Raw genomic sequence first — 19,885 nt, forward strand, 5'->3', positions numbered from 1 at the left:
TCCAGTCCTCTCACTATCAGGGTTGATCTTATAAGCTAGAATGTGTGTATGTGTATATTTTGACCTCCTGTTTGGTCTCTTGTAGCTGCAGCTCCAGTTCAGTGACTCTGTGCTTCAAGTCATCAACTCTGGCCAGGATCCTGCTCCTCTCCTCCTCCAGGTACACGTGCTCCTGACCAGCGAACAGATCTTCACACTGAGGGCACATTAAAAAAAAAAATGTTTCTATAAGATGTCTAATCTTTGGGAGAGTATGTGGGCCATAAGAAGAAAAAGGACAGGATTTGGGAATTATTTTACAGTCCAAATGTTAAGAATTTAGTCAAAATGTCCAAAATAAAGTTGACATACTGTTTCAAAATGTTGTAAATAAATTAAACTACCAGCGTTAGTACATACACAAAGCTTGACTTCATCTCAACATTTTTTCTTTACTCTTGAAATTCAGAATATTATTTAATTTGTTTCCCTTACACCTGGCCCTAAAAAACTTCTGTACTAATCAGACCGACACATACAAAATAAATCTAAAGCATGCCTTCAAATATATAAATTTTTTTTTTTTAAACGAAGCACTTGAGTTAATTTAGTAATTTTAACTAATTCACCAGCAGCACTTACTTGAATATATCTGCATTTTCCTTGTTGTTCAGAGTTTGATTCTTTATGGTTTTTGCACTTAATTTAACTCGCTTTGGATAAATGATGATGATGTGTAATATGTAATATGTAATAATAATAATAATAATAATAATAATAATAAATCAGTTCATTACCTCTTGATGTGTGCTCTCTGTGCTGCTGGACTCCTCTCTCTGGGTTTCCTCATCGTTCTCCCTCACCCTCTGGGGTCTATCTACTTCCTGAATGGTCAGCCCCCCTGCTGTTTTGGAGGGTCCTCTAGCGCTCCCCAGCAGCCCACTCCTCACCACCTCTGCCAGCTCCGCAGCACTGTCCTCGTAGTTATAGTCCGCACACAGATGGAGGATGGTCTCCAGCCTCTGTCGCTCCTGCAGAAGACATGGGAGACATAAGCGGGGCCTGTCCTACTTTATAGATCAAATTGCAGATTCGCTGCAAGTGTCCTTGTGTGACATTGTCCCATTTAGGCAGCTGTCCCTCTGCCACCGGCACGGGACAACTGTAACCTGATAGCAGGAGGGCCAACGTAGTTTGCCGCTCAGGGGGGGGGGTTCATAGTAAAGTTTATCAAGGCAGTTTATGAGATCAAAATCTGACTGTAGTCATTTTAAAGAACGATGATTGTAAGACACTGCTGACTTTTGATTGTTTTCTGATAAGACATGTTTTAAATGTTACCCTGTAAAAGAATATAGTTCTTTATTGTGTTTTGTATTTGTTTCATATGCCACATGGTTCTAGTTGTGGCTGGTCTGTTGTTTCCCATCACCCCGAACAATGGGATGCTTGCTTTTATCTACCAAAATAAGAGAGCAGTGTGTGAAACAATAATTAGAATAAAGACTGGGAACTTTTGTGCCTGATGTGTGGGATCGTCACATTATGTCCACGACCACAAGCCCACTTTTGTCTGGTATTTAAATTAGTCAGAATGAATAAAAATAACCACATCAACTCTCATGAGCATTGAGTTTAACAGAAAGATCTCATGTAACTCTTTGCAAGTAAGTGTATTTCGGCTTTTAATTAAAATGTTTAAATCCTTTGCTTTTACATGGATTTGCAGGTCAGTTACTCGAAGGAGCAAAAACAGTGTAACGCTGAAATTAACATCTCTCATTATTATTAATAAAATGTTGCTGTTTTTTTCCAATTGAAATATTTGTTCTTAGTTTTCACCTTGTACATCTACAATAATGTACATTTTCCCTCTGTGGGACTAATAAAGGTATTCTGATTCTCAATTAACAAAAACCATCTTAGTAATAGAAATATTTGAAGTCTGTTTCCCCTCATCTCACCTCTCTAGCTATGCCCTTTACTTTTGCTGCTGCTTTATGGTCCGTTTTGTATTTTTGTATTTTTAAAGAGCCAGGAGACGGTTAGCTCAGCTTAGCAAAAGGAAACAGCTAGCCTGGCTCTGCTAGTTAGCACCACTTATGTGATATATGTCATTTTATTTTAAATATGTACAAATACAAAGATGATAAATATTAAGACAGATATGTACTATGAAGTGCAACATTTTGATTTAGCTAGGGTTCAGTAAAGTGACATTACTGTGCTGAGAGAGCCGGGTGCCAAAAGTAGTCCATTAATTTCACTGAGAGGAAATCCTCTCTTTGTCTCTCTCATCTATAAGTGTACAGCTAGCGCCAAGAAAGCTAATGTATACATTGCATCACATCTGTTAATCCTAAATCAAAATGTTGCACTTCATAGCACATATCTGTCTTAATATTTATCATCTTTGTATTTGTACAGATTTAAAATAAAATGACATCACATAAGTGGTGCTAACTAGCAGAGCCAGGCTAGCTGTTTCCTTTTGCTAAGCTAAGCTAACCGTCTCCTGGCTCTAGCTTCAAACTGAATGGACTGAGAGTGCTATCAATCTTCTCGTTTAACTTCGGGAAAGAAAGTTTAACCTACCTCACCACCATGTCAAACAATTCCTTTAATTGGAGCCTGGATATAATTTATTTTGAAGCTAGAAAAACCTGAACATTATCCCTTGGTACGTGGATGAGGTCATTTTCAGTTTAATGTAACATTCAGGAACTTTTGTTCCCACATCGGTTAGCCTATTTACATTCTTGTGTCTTGTGTCATTTGTGTACACAGGTATTAATTTACCATAAAAACAGATTAAGACTTAATATCATAGCCTACCATATTTGTCAATTAGCTACATAGCACATCACAGCCAATAGCCAGGAATCACTGAAAAACCTGGAAACCTCAACCAACATTCAAATGTTCAGCTTTCAGCTACAAATCTGTACAGTATAGTTTTTTCTACCCAGTTTCATTATTAGGGTCTTGGTTTGACAAAATAGGACTTGCATGTTTTAAACTTGAACTACCACTTGAATCCAGGATAATATCAACGCATGCAAAATGAAAACCATGTAATGGGGGAAATTATAATGGTGGATAAAACACATCGCCCCACCATTAGGCCAATAAGAATCAGTAATTTATCTGTAAATGTACTTGGTAATGCCTTACATTATCTACTCTATGATTGAACACACATGTGCATCCACAGCATTGAAACCTCTCGGTCCAACTCAGATCCACGCTGTCGGTAACTCTCTTATTTGTTACCAGAAACCTTTTGGTTCCTGGAATAGTCTGTGGAGGGCTGGGAACCCCCACCCTCTGTGGTCGCTTCAGCTGTCAGAAGTAGGCAGGGGTGGGGGCTGAAGAATGGGGGTGGGGGGGTAGTGGGTGTGGACTGAGGATGGATAACAAGTATGCAGTCTATGAGCTAGCGTGGGTTCAGATAATAAAAAGCTTTCAGTCAAGCATGGGCAGCTTTGAAAGTAAAAGCCGCTCGTCCTCTTGATAAATATAGTGTTGATTAATAAGCAGCTGGCCCATGGCTCTGGACCTTAAGACATGTGGAGGAATGTTCACCCCGTGTTCATCGGGGTGCATGGGCTGAACATGCCAGAAATGCTCTGGGGAGATGAGTAAGTGGCCGTACGCCAGGAGATTTAAACAAGATATCTGAATGCAGACATGGTGTCTGCCATGCCAGCATTCTCACCACCTTCACTTAACTGTCACATGTTTGTGACTCCGTGTATGCTGGTTAAAATCATATTTTGTATACCCTGATACAGCTGTGGCTTTGTAACTGTCAACTTGTTATGGTGTTAAATTGACCAAAAATAAGTTATAGCAGAATAAGGTATGTACAAATTCCACTCATTAACAGGAAATAGCATAAGCAACCGTTATTAAGAAAAAACCTTTAACAGAAAATTGATACTTTTTGAATTCCTGAGCAAAGTTTACACCTATATTTAAACTAAACCTGTCATGGTAAAAAAAAATTCTACTGTAAAGTGATATCTAAAGTGGTGATCACTTACCTGTTTCTCCATTTCCTGCTCACGCATCCTCTCCTCTCTCTGCCATCGGTGGTATTCCAGCAACTCGTCCTCATTGTCACTTATCTCAGAGATGCTGTTTTTGCGTTCCCGGGTATATGGTTTCGTGAGACTCTGCTCCCTCATAGTCATGCAGGAAGTCTTTCTTTGGCTACGAGGGCTAGTGAGAGGAGATCCCGACAGAGAACCCAGGCCTGACACGATGGCACTTCCCGGGCCGGACCTTAACTGTTTTCCTCCCGGCTCCTTCTCCAGCCCAGAGAGGGACATTGGACCCTGGGCATACATGGCCCGCATGGCTTCTGCTTTCGAATTAGATGCGACTTTGAGGTGGCCCTGTAATGCAAGGGTGGAAGTGGAGCCCTGCGATCCTTGAGTGCCCCTGCTGGACATATAAGGACTGAGAGGAGGAAGTTCTCTCAAGCTGTTGGAACCAATCGGCTCCGGGGTCCTCAATCTCTGAGGGACTTCCACATTAGAGAGGTGTTGATCTCGCCTGGGACTGGGGGATCTCTTCTGTAGGGAGGAGCCTCGCACTCGAGGGCTGGATGGAGCTGTTGAGGAAAGCTTTATGGGGGATGGTTTGTGGCTATAGTTCTCTGCGCCCTGCCCTGACCCCCTGCTCAGAGGTGTTGGGCTTGATGTGGCCTCGGCTCTTAAGTTCCTACGAAGCTTTGGGCTTTCCTGGGCCCTCTGACCACCACTAGAACCGCTTGAGGCCACAGAGAGTGTGGTCCGTGGATGGGGGACAGGAGTGTAGTTGGTGTGAGGGGAACGCCTAGGTACTGGAGGAGTTTTGCTACCGAGGTTCTGGCCCTGAAAGCTGCTGCTGTTCTCATAAATGGACTCCTCTTCGTTTCTCCCATTGAGCATCCTCGGAGGAGAGGGCTCATGAAAAGGCTGGTTACTAGATCCAGCCTTCAGCCCCGATGAGTCCTGGAGATTCTTTGCTTTGTTGTTGATTTTGGAGTCGCCATTGCTCGAATAAGACTGATGGTTCCCGTTCAGGACACTGGGAGAATCTGGGAAGGGAGACAGAAATGGTTGTGAGTGAGCATTCCTGATGAGTTAAGGAAGAGGACACTTGAGAAGACAGTTGCAAAAACACACATAAACAAACACAGTGGGAGGGATCTGTCCTGTGTCATCTTTGTCCTACTGGCTAGATAAAGGGGGAGCCACCCACAGTGTCCCGGTGGCCCACTTTAAATAATGGTAAATGTCTAAGAGCTGATGTTCTCCTATAGGAACCCAGCAATTGGGATGTTGTGCTCCTCAGTAGTGATGTAAACCTACAGGGATCTAGAGATGCTAAATATAAAAGCTGTAGCAGTGTACTTCATTCAAAGCAGATCAAATCAGGGCCTGGTCAGGAAAGAGTGGGTCATACACACTGGAAAGGGTGTGGTGGGCTCTAACTGTATGTTCAGGCACCGACAGCCAAACTAATAAGGTCAGAGGAGAATGGAGTCTAAATATCATCCACGGCACGAGGCAACAGTGAAAGCACTTAACGTACCAGAACAATGTTACACCACATGAATGGGACTCTAAAAAGAAAGGTTACAACAATCATTTGTCACAATGGGGTCACACCTAGAGCAAAAACCACACATTTAAATGAACTAGATCACAATGTAGGCCACAGATAATTAGCCCTGAGAAAGCTATTTCTGCATCCCGCCAAGGATAATGACCAATGTGTCAAGTAACCATTTGTTAAGAAGTAATCCCTAAAACTCAGAGAGTCTTAACAAGTCAGGCATGTGCAATACGTCATCCTAACCAAAGGCCAACGTTTTGTAATGCCATACAACAGATGTGCGATTGTTGTTCAGCATTAATGGGAATTTATGAAACTTGTTGTACACTTAGGTGAGTAACCAACTGTGTCTAAATATCCTTCAGGCCAAAGTATTTGTTCCGCCGAGAATAGCTACAGAGGAAACTGTTAAACATTTAATGCGTACCAGTTTATTTCTGGATCCCTGTTAAGTATTATTACTTAACACAATCTCTGTGTTTTTTCCAGTGACTGGATCACAGGAACGCTACTATCTGGGACTATAGGTGTTTTATGATTATTTAAGTTGGGTCTTTACCTGTAAGATGAGTTCTCGTGGTGTTAGGTCCTTGGCTTCCTCCAGGCAGCATGCTCTTCATCCGCAGGGCCTCCTCTGGGTGGTTGAAGCGGAAAAAGACAGACTGACCGAAACACAGCATGCACCCTGCCAGGAGAAAAGAAAGTGTGGGTAAAAACCTGACAGTGATGAGTTTGTTAACATCTTAAGAAAGGATGAGTATTATCACCACCATAAAAAGCACTGCCACAACAGATTTTGATTGATAGAAAACAATAGGGGGTGTGTAGACCCATTTATCTGGAAGATTTATTTAAAATGCCCTGAAGCTGAACCACATTCCATCTTGACATTAGATAAACGAGGAGATCTGAGAGTGAAAGCATGTTGTAGAAAACGAGTCACCCACATTGTGACACAGGCATGGAAAAGAGCTCAAAGTTCAAACACACTACTAATGTCATCTATTTGTCTATTATTCAACTACAGGAAGTGTGTTGATTGTTTACCTGACAGAAAAGCAAACTAGTTTAACTCACGTGTGATTAACCAGTAAGTGAAATCATCTCCTTCTCCTCTCCCTGCATTCCTGCCTGATATAATCCCAGAAGATTTGTTTCCAGGTCTGGATAATCCACAGGGAGTTTAACTTTTATTTCATCCTATAAATGGAAGTCAAAGGTCCATAGGGCTGCAACATTGTCCTTTATGATATAAATGAAGAAGTTTCCTCTCTTCTCAGGTTGTTTATAACATGCCATCCTGACATGAGTCCTGTGAATGAAGCAAGCCTGAAGTATTCTTGTTGAGCAGCTGCTGCCTCCACACACACTGGCTGATCACCCAGCTTCAAATGACATTCTGGTCGAGCTGCTGGCCTTAATCCCATGGAGAGGGGACTGAGGAGGGTGGGACTGTTGTGCCTTTTTTTCATGGCAAGTGTGCATGTTACTAGAAAGACATGGGACTGCTTTGTTGTTGTGCAGCTAGAAAGTGTTGTGTCCACTTTTTCTTCACTCTATTTAATACTCAACAACTCCTAGTTTATGTGTGATAGTAAGCTAATGATAAAATATCTGAGTAAACATAAATGGGATTCAACAGATAACAGGGTTAAACACGAGAATAATATAAAAAAATTCTAGGTGCTTTTAAGATATTTGCAGTACCTTGAGCTAAATGCTCAAATTAGCATGCTAACACGCTGGACAATGCTAACATTCTGATGTTTAGCAGACAATATAGTTACAATCACCATTTTAGCGTAGCATGCTAGTATGCTAACGTTTGTTATGTCAATAGTTTTGCAGTTACAGTCATAAACTAAACTTGACAGGGACTACATTTTATGGGATTCCATTGCAAACTGTATTTATTTGGCTATTAAACTTAAAACTAGTCTTCAAACCTTATGGTAGCACAGGTTAAAAAAAAAACGAAGCTAATCCTTTTACCTCAGGGGACCATGACGTTTCAGCACAAACTGAACATTTTATTTTTTGTTGTTGAAAAATGAAAACTGCTACTAAATTTCCGCCCATAGCAGTCACAATACGCACATCTGTACTAATCAATACTATTGGCTAACCTGTTTTATTTTTCTAAGGAAACCAAGTTATTTTATTGATGCAGGAAGCTAGTAAAAAAACATCTTTAATACCAACACTCATTTAGCATCAGTCACGTAACCCTGTGGCGGTGCTACCTTGAGTCAGGCGATAGGGTTTGGTGATGGAAAGGCCATCGACAGAGCACTGGCTTCCACATGGGTGCAACGTGATGCTGCCTGCTTGGTTTTCGATGTAGCAGTGCTGATCTTCGATGCCCAGGCCCTGCACAGGTATGTCTGTGGCCCCGCTGCCCAGCGTGTTCCTCCCTGCAACAACAGCCAACATGTTCCCAGCGTCAGTTACAGAAGATCCGTGTGGACCTGCTATTTTAACACTTCGGTGAAGTATTCTTAGGTTGCAGTTAGAGGTAGCCTACTGGTGTCATCTTAGGGGTCAAGGGCACATGCGGCAGTTTCTAAAAACAAGAGGTGTGCTTAGCCTGGCAGATTAAATGCATAGTGTCAGAACGAGTTAATATAGCCATCTACTATTTTCTGTGTTGTAATTTTCTATCAGTTGTTTTTATATTGCTTTCTGAGTGCAATATAATTAACCTTTAACATTATTGTTCTTATGTGATAGCACAGAGATGGAGCACAAAGATAATCCAGGAAGACGTCTCTCAATACTGTCACACCCTCTCTTCCTCTGTGGTGTTTATGGGCTCAGTGCAAGAAGATCCCAGACAAGGGTACCGTATAATTGCAACTGTGGGGCAGTGTTGGCAACAACAACATGGTTATAAGGTAAGGTGTCATCAGTTTGTATAAGTTCATCACTCATGAAAAGTGTTGTTCTAACTTACTACAGATAAAGTGACTTATTTTGTATAATTTGATTATGAGGGTGTCTTTAGGTGCTCACAAAAACAAAGAACGCAGAAATACAGAGAGGTCAGAGCTTCAATACAAACAGTATTTTACAATATAGGTTACATATGTCTTATTAGCTCCTCTTATAGTCACGTTCACTGTTTAATGGTACAGGATGCTAAGGCAAGACTATTTATTAAACAAGCTGTTAATAAAGTTTCATTAAGTTCTATTCAACAAGGATATTAGGAAATCTATAAACAGTAAGTAGTGCACAACTTTACTAAGAAAAAAATACACACACACCTTCCAGCAGTGGCAGCAAGGTGATAGCTGTGCTCAAACGTCCACTTCCCAAACTAACCAGGTGGGGGCGCTCTGCCTGGACTTTCAGGGACTTGCCTGTCTCATTAAAGTCCAAAGGAATGCTCTGTGAAACCCATATCAAATAGATAATGTAAATACATGACATTGCACATCAATATTACACATATTAACACTCAGTGAAGTAGGCATCAGTTTTAATTGAATCTTTAAAGTGACACTACATGTGTAAAGGGCTAAACGACACTCTAGTAAGAAGTCCAATATCTGATCTTGATTCAAACTGTCAAGACTCTCGTCCTGAAATCTTTCTACATACAATTGAATAAGATAGAGCCTTACATAGGATATGAGCTTTATGCAAAAGACTGAACAAGGTCAGATTTAAATGAATGTATTTAGTCAGACTTACTTAGGAATAAAGAGCATAACATTTCATAATTACATAAGGGAGACAGGAGATAGAAATGTCCATGATGGCATATTAAAAAAAAAATGTCTTTCTTTCAGCAAGCATGAATTGGCAGAATTAATATAAAATATACAATATACAAAGTTCTTGAAAACGTCTTAAATTGTTACCTGTAAGACCTGGTGCGTCTGTCTCCCATGCTCCACTCTGTTCGTCCTCACACGCTCCATCTCGTCTGGATTGTCAGAAGGATCTGACACATGAAGATCCTGAAGCAAACACACACATACAAGAGGGAGGGAGAGCAGGGCATGAATGGGAGCACTGGGAATACTGCTACTACAGTTGTACTACAATAGGAACAGTGCTTTCCTTAGAAACCTCCTGCCCCACTTATAAGCCCATGTGACCAAACTATTATACTGGGTAATTGTTTCTCTCGCACCAACCAGACAAAATAATGTATCAAGAAAACTGGCACTGATTTATGCCTCAATCTAAACGACACTTTACACATTGGACAGCACACACTTGTCCTTAAGACATGTGGCAGAAGGTAAGCTCTGCAGGTCCTTCGCACATCAGGGGTCAGATCACTGCTTCCCCGAGCCGCGATGAGTCACTGTGACTCATATACAGACCTTACAAACACAAACACACACACAGACAGATGCCGTAGATTAGATCCAGCTGTCTGCTCATCAGACGAGAGGGAAACAGGGACCAGACGGGGCTCAAACAAGCACACACAGACACATAAGCAGCCCAGATGACTCACCATATTTTTCTACTAAAAGCTAGTATCCACGTCCATCACTATCACCCACATGGGTTAATCGCCCTGGCGACAATTTAATCAGCTCAGCATACCAAGACAAACTGAAACAGACACAACTATTTTCTAGAGTCTGTTTTGTCTACGATGGACTGAAATTAAATGACTGTATGTGATGTTTGACTTGTGGCGTAAACACCATTACATTGCATTTAGCTGACGCTTTTGTCCAAAGCGACTTACAATAAGTGCATTCGACCAAGAAGATACAAACTTGAAGAAAACAGAATCATATAAGTACATCAGGTTTCATAGAGCCAAAACATTTGAAGTGATACTCAACTGGCTTTAGATAAGCCAGTCCTTTATTAGTATATAAGTGCTTTGGTAGTAATTCTATCGCTCGAAGTGGAGTCGAAAGAGATGAGTTTTCAGTCTGCGCCGGAAGATGTGTAAGCTTTCTGCTGTCCTGATGTCCATGGGGAGCTCATTCCACCATTTTGGAGCCAGGATAGCAAACCCACGTGTTTTTGCTGATGGGAACTTGGGTCCCCCTCGCAGTGCGGGTGCAGCGAGCCGTTTGGCTGATGGAGAGCGGAGTGCACGTGCTGGGGTGTACGGTTTAACCATGTCCTGGATGTAGGAAGGGCCAGATCCATTCGCAGCATGGTACGCAAGTACCAAAGTCTTGAAGTGGATTCTAGCAGTTACAGGAAGCCAGTGAAGGGAGCGGAGGAGCGGCGTGGTGTGGGAGAATTTAGGAAGGTTGAAGACCAGACGAGCCGCTGCATTCTGGATGAGCTGCAGAGGTCGGATGGCACATGCAGGTAGACCAGCCAGGAGGGAGTTGCAGTAGTCTAGGTGTGAGATGACGAGAGCCTGGACCAGAACCTGCGTCTCTTTCCGGGTCAAGAGGGGCCGTATCCTCCTGATGTTGTAAAGAGTGTATCTGCAGCAGCGGGTTGTAGCAGCGATGTTTGCAGTGAAGGACAGTTTGTTATCTAGGGTCACACCCAGATTCCTTGCAGTCTGAGTCGGGGAAACAACAGAGGGGCCGATGTTGATTGTCAGGTCAAGAGTGGGACAATCTTTTCCAGGAAGGAAAAGCAGTTCAGTCTTGTCAAGGTTGAGCTTGAGGTGGTGAGCAGACATCCACTGAGAGATGTCTGCTAGACAAGCAGAGATGCGTGCGAAGACCTGGGTCTCTGAGCGGGGAAAAGACAGAATTAATTGGGTGTCGTCAGCGTAGCAGTGGTATGAAAAACCATGCGGGCTAATGACTGATCCGAGCGAGTTTGTGTACAGAGAGAAGAGGAGGGGACCAAGGACAGAGCCCTGAGGGACCCCTGTAGTTAATTGACAAGGGTCGGACTTGGACCCTCTCCAAGTTACCCTGTAGTCTTTGAGGTATGAGGTGAGGAGGGAAAGTGCAGATAAATTACACCATCTCTCCAAACAATAAATGTTTTCAGATATGATGACTTTAAAGGCAAAAGTATAGGATTCACTTCATATTATACTCGTCCAACGTCTGTACAAATCGTTAGAATAGAGGTAGGGATGAAAAACAGGACTTTTTGATGCATGTTAGTGCCGCTGAAGTTGAGATAGTTGCGAGAGTATGGGAAAAAATACAAATTTTGAGGAAATTCATTTTATTTAACCACCTGTAATGTCACTTGGGTATATTGTTAACTAATATAAATCATCTTAAAACTTCCTCAGTCAATTAGATTGAATCCCTCACTCTTAACCAAAGGGTTTCACTTAGGGACCGTCAATAAATTAGATGTTGAATGATAACAATGTTATTTATTCATTTTTTATTACTGATGTGTCATGAATTGATTTCACACAAATATCCTATTAGATCATTTCAGATTTTTCAATGGCTTCTATGTCATGTAGAAATCCATACCAGAAATTATACCTGCATTGGGCTAATAAAATAAACCTATTTGTATTAGTTTTTCATGATTCTTCTATTTATATGAATATTTGTATGATCTAAATAATATTTATTTTATTGAAAAGGCTCTCATGTCATCTGATCAGGTGAATTAAAGTCTGCTCTCCCTCTATATCTCTCTGGTCAAGTAAAGAAGACATAAAAGCTTGGTGCATTATTCTACTTATTCCTTAATTATCTCACCAGTCTGTCTGCCAGGAAGTGACCACATCAGCCCATTAGCACACCAACACATGACTATGGCATCAAATGTCTGAGCTCATTGTCGCTCCATGCTGACATCACTGATCAATTAAAATTCATGAAAAACCCTCCACAGCTGTTTTGCTCCAATTTTAGCCCTGGCTGAGACAACAGGGCGTTTTATCTTCGTCTGATGTCACTCCAGACGAAGCCGCCGCGTGAAGCCACACATATCTGACAATCCCGTCCTGTGTGAGAGTCTCAGAGGACCCAGTGACACGGGGAACAGACCGTCCCCTCTGTTCCCCGCTGACACTGGACCCCTCTCGCTCTGCCGTCAGCCCACTGCCTGTCAACACTGGCCCTCTTTGAGCCACGCAGTCAGACACAGGACAGGAGAGTGGGCAGGCTAATGTGTCTCTCGCTGTCTGACACACACACACACACACATGTGCACACACACATGCTTCTGCTCCCACAAGCCTCAGTGATTTGACGTACACACCCAGGCCGGAGAATAGTTTTAGTGCTTGCAAATGCAGGGCCTTCCACTGTAACCTGTGATTATGGGAGCAGTTATGCCCTTCAGAGTTGCCATGAGCTTCTGAAAATAGACACCGCCAGCCACACAGTCTGGGCTGCTACTTTTAAAGAGAAATGATTTCTGCTCAGAATGAACACTGACAAAACAGATTACATTTGACATTGTAAAAGGTCCATAAAATAAAAGAGAGTGTAACTTTATTAAGGTGGACACACAGATAGTCAGAAAACTATTTAAAACACAACAGTGCTGCAAACATAACTTACTTAACGGAGAGGCATGCAGCTCTTACCATTTTTTCTTCTCCTACAGAGTCCAGACAACAGCTAGTTCCATGATGAGTGTGAATTGTGTTAATCCATAAAGCAGTGTCCACCTAATTGTTTACGTCTTGCTCCTAGCTTTCTTCATTCACCTACTGAGTTCCTCTGCTATTTCCCTCCTCCCCATCCCGGTGCAGAGTTACAGAGGGGGAACCGCCGTCGGCACTGCCCTCTGAAATATGCAATTACATCTCCCCAAAGAACATGTTCCTTATTGACTCCCTCCCTTGGCCGATAAACCCTTCAACTTCAATTTCCAAACACCCCACATTAAGAGAGGAGTTGGGGGTTAAAGTCCAGATCCTCCTCAGAGAGTCCTTAAGTTGTATTCACTCCTACCTACCGGGTTTGCATTTCAGAATTCAAAGATCAGACGGACCACACCAGATGATCAGAGGAGGCTGCAGACCCCTTAAATGCTCCTTAGCGTTGGTAATACAGACACAACCAGGTTGGAAATACAAATAAGTGTAGGAGTAAGGAGATGGAAAATACCTTATGTGCTCTGACTTCCTGCTCTGATGTAACAGATTTGAAAACGGGTATTTCCGATCTGGAAAACTCTTTATGATAATATGACAAAGTATAGATGATTATATTGTGTCTACTGTGCTTTAAACATCCATGATGATGGGATAGACAAATACCAAGATCCACAGGAAGTGGGCGAACACGTGTGAGCCATCTTTCCAGAAGTCCCACAGGAACGACTTGGAACTATTATACAGTCAGAGAGAAAGAGAGAGTGGGAGAAAGACTCCACTATTGATCTCTCAAGGCTTTTCCCATGGTCGGCGGCCAGAGAGGAGATGGAGGAAGTGAAGGAGATGATGAGTCACTGAGGAGAATAAAAACAAACAAGAGGGAAACTAAGTAACCAGATGGACTTGGAGCAGTGATGATGTGGAGGTTACAGCTGAGGGGGTGAAACATTCCTGCATGTCATTTAAATGTGGATTTTAAATCTACACTAGTCAATCTAGCTAAAGCAAGCAAGTAACATTATTATAACAAATGTAACACAAAGATTTAAAGGAGGATACAAGTTCCCCGTTACAAGAGTATTTGCTCGCTGCAGCGTCAGCATGTATGCTGTACTGATCGCACTGATGTGAGGATTTCTTCTGGTTCTTGAGTCATGTGTCTGGTTCGGAATGTAGAGTTTTTCGTACACTCTTTCATACTGTCTAAAGCTGTGGAGCAGAAGGATGCCCTGACATGACGGTAGACAGGTGGTCAAGTTAATCGAGTAGCCTGTGGGTCATTTGGGAGTCTCCAAACATCCCAGTCTTCTGCTAGTCTAATGCACTCGACCACCACTTTCCCCAGACACCTTGTTATGTCCGTCAGCCCTTCACCCCGTGGCTTTCCTGCACCTCGTCTTTCCTCGGATGCCCAGTGCATGTTGGTATTTTGCCTTTCACCTCTTTGTTTTTTAAATGTGTACGAACCTCTGTTACATACATTTGCGAATCACGTCAAGCCTTTCACGTCTACTAACTGGTTAAAAAACCGTCTCCACCACACAACTTTAGGATCCCTGAGCTGTGTGTTGTGGGGTGAGTGGACACCTAGTAGGACTAAAAACAAAACCTCTCAAAGGGTGGATTTTTTCCCTCATACCTCTGGGAAACCAAACCTGGAGAGGAGATCAGAATCACCATGGAAACAGCTGAATGAAACCCGCCACAGACAGGTGGAAGCATGCTCAAAATGCTTTGGCAGAGACGCAGATAACATTCCCTAAAGTTGAAGAATGTGTAAAAGTCTAATGAGAAACAGATTTAGCTTTCCTTCTGGCATTAGTCCAGGTAACAGGGACTTCAGTGCCCTCAAACCTGTTTGCACTTCCTCTCAGGAGTGCACACATCCTCCTTCTTCCGCTAACATTGACAGGCCATAACATGACCTCTTGACCCGTAACTGAATTGTGGAGCTTGTTGTGGCTTGGAGGAATGCTGCATGAATGTGAGACTCAAATCAGGATAAGAAAGACACTCATCCGGAGGCAGCAGTGTGATGACAGTCTGATTCACAGATAAGTTATACAGATTATCATCATCTACAAAGAAAGACCCAGATATTTGGAGGACAGTGGTGTCTGTTATTCTGCCACAAAAGATGTGTGCACATGAATGCCATTTCAATCTTCTTATCTGATATAACACCCATATTCTCATATATTGCATCCACCACACAATACAGAAAGATCCAACTTGTGTCATGAGATCAGCCTTAAACCACCTCGATGGAGCACTCTAGAGAGCAAAAACTAAGAACAGAAATCTGCGCATATTAAGATTTATTTTTCTTTTTTATCATCCGCCTACTTTTTTCTGTCTCAACCAAGACAATGCACATGCAAACAAGTCATAATCATATGGCATATTTGACCTGTTTCCCTTGTTACACAGAAATTAGATTAGATATATATAATATATATATATAAATGCATCACATTGCAGGGTTTTTAGGCACTTTAAAATAAAAAATCTACTCACCGAGGCTTGTGTTTACCTCACACTCTTGTCAGGTGAAATACTGGACCAGCCTATAACTCCAACTACATTTCTGGACGCGTGAGCCCTGAAGCCAGCCGGATCTCACACACATAAAAATACCCATTCAGAGAAGGCTGGGCTTGGCTACTAAACTCTCTTTTCCACCTGCTCTGTAGTGGTGCAGTTATACATTGACACGCAATAAGGATAATGAATGTATGTGACCTCTCCCACACACGTTGAGTGGGTCGTGTCAGGCTGAAAAGCATGAGTGAAAACTGCCACAATAGCTCCATTATCTCTTTCTCTCTCCCACTCTCTCTGCTTCTCGTCACACACACACACACACACACACACACACACACACACACACACACACACACACACACACACACACACACACACACACACACACACACACACACACACACACACACACACACACACACACACACACACACACACACACACACACACACACACACACACACACACACACGCTCAAGCAAACATTTTTGTTTCTCATTACCAGAGCTGGCGATGAACGTCTTCTTGTCTGTGGGATGGTTCAGTCCAAAGATTAGAAACACAGCAGACGAGGCGTCTTCCCAAGTGTTCATGAGAAAAAGTCTCTCTCCTAGAGGATGGAAATATGCTGTCAGCTCTTCCCTGCTGTTGGGACAGTTTCAAGTGAAACAGTCAGATCCTCCACACACACGTTTCTGCCGGGTCCACCCCTCTGTCCGGCCCTTTTCCCTCTAACCACTTATCATTTATTTTTCGCATTCTTTCTTACATCCCCCTGCGATTCCCACAAGCTAGATGTGTTCTCTTCTCAGATGTACAGACTGTACCTAATAAAAAGGGAATGTTTTCCTCTCCGCATTTATTTGATTCTTACATTGCCCCGTGATTTCCACAAGTTAGATTTGTTCTCTTCTCAGATGTACAGACTGTACCCAGTATACACTTAAACTCCTTAACTCCCTTCAGGTTACTTTTTTGTTCCTTTCATTAGTCCATTAGCTGTAATTAACAAAACATGGAAAAGCAGTCAAGATGACATCACTTCAGACTCATGAAGGGATAGATTGAGAGATGCACAAGTGACCGATTTTCACTCAAGTCAACAATGTCTGTCACTTTACAGAAAGTAGTTCCTGCCTTAAATTACATATATATTGTAAAACCACAGAGAAAGCAGAGGATAACTGAAAAAAACCTCAGCATATCTGTTTGTTTTCCACTTACAGCTGAGAGGAGAAGGTTCATTTAGAGCCGTTGACAGAGTGCCAATCAGGAAATTATAGTTATCACACAGGGTTTTTTCCTCACAGGCTGGAATTTGTTGCCCGGCTGCCGGTGTTGGACACGTTGTCAAGGCCTGAGTAATTGGTTCAGCCTGTCCTGGGCTCAGTTCAAACCCGGTGCGTCATGCTGCTTTTGCCACTAATAAAACAGTGGAAGCTGACAGAAATACCTGCAGGCTCTCCCCCTTCTTTGCGTAATGGCTTTGGGTGATTATTTTAGGTGGATATGTCTGAAACGTAATGGCTAAAACGAGCAATTAGCACCACAGATAACCGCTCCTGTTAGCAACCAAATCCCGCACGCAGAAAGTGTGACTGCTAAGAGGAGTAATGGATCCTAAAGATGGTCAAAGACTTCACTATTTTATGTCGAGCAGAGAACATCCGCACACATGTTGAATATCTGTTGGAACAATAAGCGCAGTGAGCTGTCTTCAATTGTTATTAAATGGAAACACACATGGGCATTGACACATCACATATCAGAGATTTTCGAGCATGAAACTGTTGACCCCTGGTGGCAAAGCCAGTGCAGTTCACCCCCAACATTATTGTTCTGACATGTCTGATTGGATTTACTGTCTCAGTGTATGTGCAACTCTTGGATATGTTGGTAGTCCAATCACTGTGCTGCATTTGAACAATGTTACAGAAGTTATTGCTTTTATTTTGATCTGCTTTGTTGACAGTTGGGAGTTTTTTCTCTTTTGGGGTTTACACCTATCCTGGTCAAATGTAACCACATCTCCACTGGACAAATATTGTAAACCTAAAGCCTTCTACAATACAAATGTACATGGAGCTAACAATTAAGGTTTTATAATGTATATTGGTATTGTATGAATTTCTTAATAAACAACATGATGTACTTGAACTTTATCCAAATGCTTCTTTGAGCCCTTTTTCTCATACAGAACTGTTATTGCTTGAATTCGGATTTATTTATCCATTTCTATCCCGAGGTTTGTATTTAGGACTATACAGGGTAAATGAATGTGTTAAATCGTGGAAGCCAACAGTAAATGTGTTATAAGGAATATAGAATTTGGTAATGTATGGTTTTTAACTTGATCTAAATGCTTCTTTTGCCTTTCTAATACAGAACTGCTCTTGCTTAAATTCTGATTTATTGAACAATTTCTAACCCAAAGTTTGGATTTAGGATTATATGGGGTAAAATAACTATGCCACATGTACTTTATCAGATGTCACTGTGCTTCTGCTTGTAAACTGTCTGTGGATGTTTGCATCTTCAGTTGTAAATAAGGAAACACCTGGAGCTGCAAGCCGTTACTGCTTTATGCAGAAGTTTACCGCACAGATGCACAAGCTGCAGCACGACATATTTAGCTGAGGACATCCGTTTTAGCAAACAAAGTCAGGGAAGAGAAAGTGCCCAAATTCTAAAAGTTAAATGTAGCTTTTTAACATACCTGCAGTGGTCAGCTTGAGTACTCCCAGCTACAACTAATATATATATATATATATACACAGCTGTGTTCTTATTTATTTCTCGCTAAATATCACCATAAATAACCACAGAAACTATGGTTTATTGTTTGACACTATGAATAAATGTAATATACGTGCTTTTAAGTGTACACATTATGGGAATCATGGATTACTCTTTGACTGAGACTATTTACTATGCTTTTAGCAAATAATAAATTTGACCTGCAGTGTAATGCACTGGAGGATTGGTTCATTTTATTGCAGTTCAACTTAAAACTGAGGATATTAAAATCAGACTTCCACAAAAGGTTCAGTCATGCTGGAATCAACCAGATGAACAGCACGCTGCAGCTTGTGTAGCAGCTTCCGATAACGTTGCAAACCTTGATAGTGCATTTTAGTAATTCCTAAAAATAGTTAAGTTTATTCCTCAACATGTGAATGTCCTGCTGAATAAGCACTATTGTTTAGAAAACTAGGTGGTTACTGTAAGCCTTGGGGTTGAAAGATGAACACTAGAAATCAGTAACTTTGATGATGTGGACACTGTAAGGATAGATAGTTTTACATTTAAGTCAACGGCTAACTTTATCTCACATAATTAGCAGACAACAGTTAGCATGAAACATCAGTTAGCCCAACGTTGAACCACAACAGTGCCAATTACTTTAACAAAACAATCCTTTATTAAATAAAATGAGAAAAGGTAAACATTTCAGGAACAATCGCTCTCTGGGTGAGAAGTGGGTGGCCCTTAAAAGGGCCTTTGGGGTAATAGTTATTAGCCAGAAAGCTAATACTCTTGGGACTGGGATGAGGCCTTCTTTCCCGCCTTGCCGGAGCTCGCGGCAGCTTGGCTGGTCTTCTTGGGGAGCAGGACGGCCTGGATGTTGGGCAGGACGCCGCCCTGTGCGATGGTCACTCCGCCGAGCAGCTTGTTCAGCTCCTCGTCGTTGCGGACAGCCAGCTGGAGGTGACGGGGGATGATGCGGCTCTTCTTGTTGTCTCTAGCGGCGTTGCCAGCCAGCTCCAGGATCTCGGCGGTGAGGTACTCCAGCACGGCGGCCAGGTACACGGGGGCTCCGGCGCCGACTCGCTCAGCGTAGTTTCCCTTGCGGAGGAGTCGGTGGACACGGCCTACTGGAAACTGCAGACCGGCACGGGAGCTTCGTGTCTTGGCCTTAGCACGGGCCTTTCCTCCGGTTTTCCCTCTTCCAGACATTGTTGTGTTTATCCTCGGCAAGGTAAAACTGCAATCGTAGTCGTACGTTGATGTGAAAGATAATCGCACAACCTGGATATAAACCCCAAGCTTGATCCCGCCTTAGGACGTGATTGGCTCTTGGAATAAACATACTCAACTATGATTGGCTTTGAGAGATCACAAGGGACCGGAAGTCACTGACGATTGGCGTATCTTCTCTGAAGTCAACAAATCACCATGGGCCCTGTAGTTGAAGCTAAAGCGATTGGCTGTTGTTTTCCCTGCTTGATGTGAGTGGGTCCTGTTGAAAAGAGGCGTATAATAAAGACCAATCGGGTGTCT

At 42.3% G+C, this 19,885-nt stretch overlaps 2 protein-coding genes across 11 annotated transcripts in view; both read right to left on the reverse strand.

Moving 5' to 3' along the window:
• Positions 1–16,246, reverse strand: part of phldb1a (pleckstrin homology-like domain, family B, member 1a) — a 34,993-nt gene extending 18,747 nt beyond the window's left edge. For 2 of the 10 annotated variants that reach the window (XM_079651688.1, XM_079651681.1), the window contains exons 1-8: positions 13,046–13,208; positions 9,453–9,551; positions 8,853–8,976; positions 7,830–8,000; positions 6,146–6,271; positions 4,026–5,065; positions 777–1,010; positions 65–196 (exon numbers count right to left, since the gene is read on the reverse strand). In XM_079651688.1, coding sequence (XP_079507814.1) covers positions 65–196; positions 777–1,010; positions 4,026–5,065; positions 6,146–6,271; positions 7,830–8,000; positions 8,853–8,976; positions 9,453–9,551; positions 13,046–13,048 — 1,929 coding nt within the window. In that variant the 5' untranslated portion in view covers positions 13,049–13,208. Of the gene's footprint in view, positions 1–64; positions 197–776; positions 1,011–4,025; positions 5,066–6,145; positions 6,272–6,663; positions 7,413–7,829; positions 8,001–8,852; positions 8,977–9,452; positions 9,552–13,045; positions 13,217–15,577; positions 15,852–16,106 lie in introns of those variants that run through there. The other 8 variants (XM_079651683.1, XM_079651682.1, XM_079651687.1 and 5 more) reach the window with 8 other exon arrangements.
• Positions 16,247–19,002: 2,756 nt separating this feature from the next.
• Positions 19,003–19,802, reverse strand: h2ax (H2A.X variant histone). Its single transcript, XM_079651693.1, has one exon. It carries the CDS (start codon positions 19,559–19,561, stop codon positions 19,133–19,135), a length of 429 nt encoding a protein of 142 aa, XP_079507819.1. The 5' UTR covers positions 19,562–19,802; the 3' UTR covers positions 19,003–19,132.
• Between the last annotated feature and the right edge of the window lie 83 nt (positions 19,803–19,885).

Source organism: Notothenia rossii (genome assembly GCF_949606895.1).
Source record: "Notothenia rossii genome assembly, chromosome: 9".
Lineage (NCBI taxonomy): Eukaryota > Metazoa > Chordata > Actinopteri > Perciformes > Nototheniidae > Notothenia > Notothenia rossii.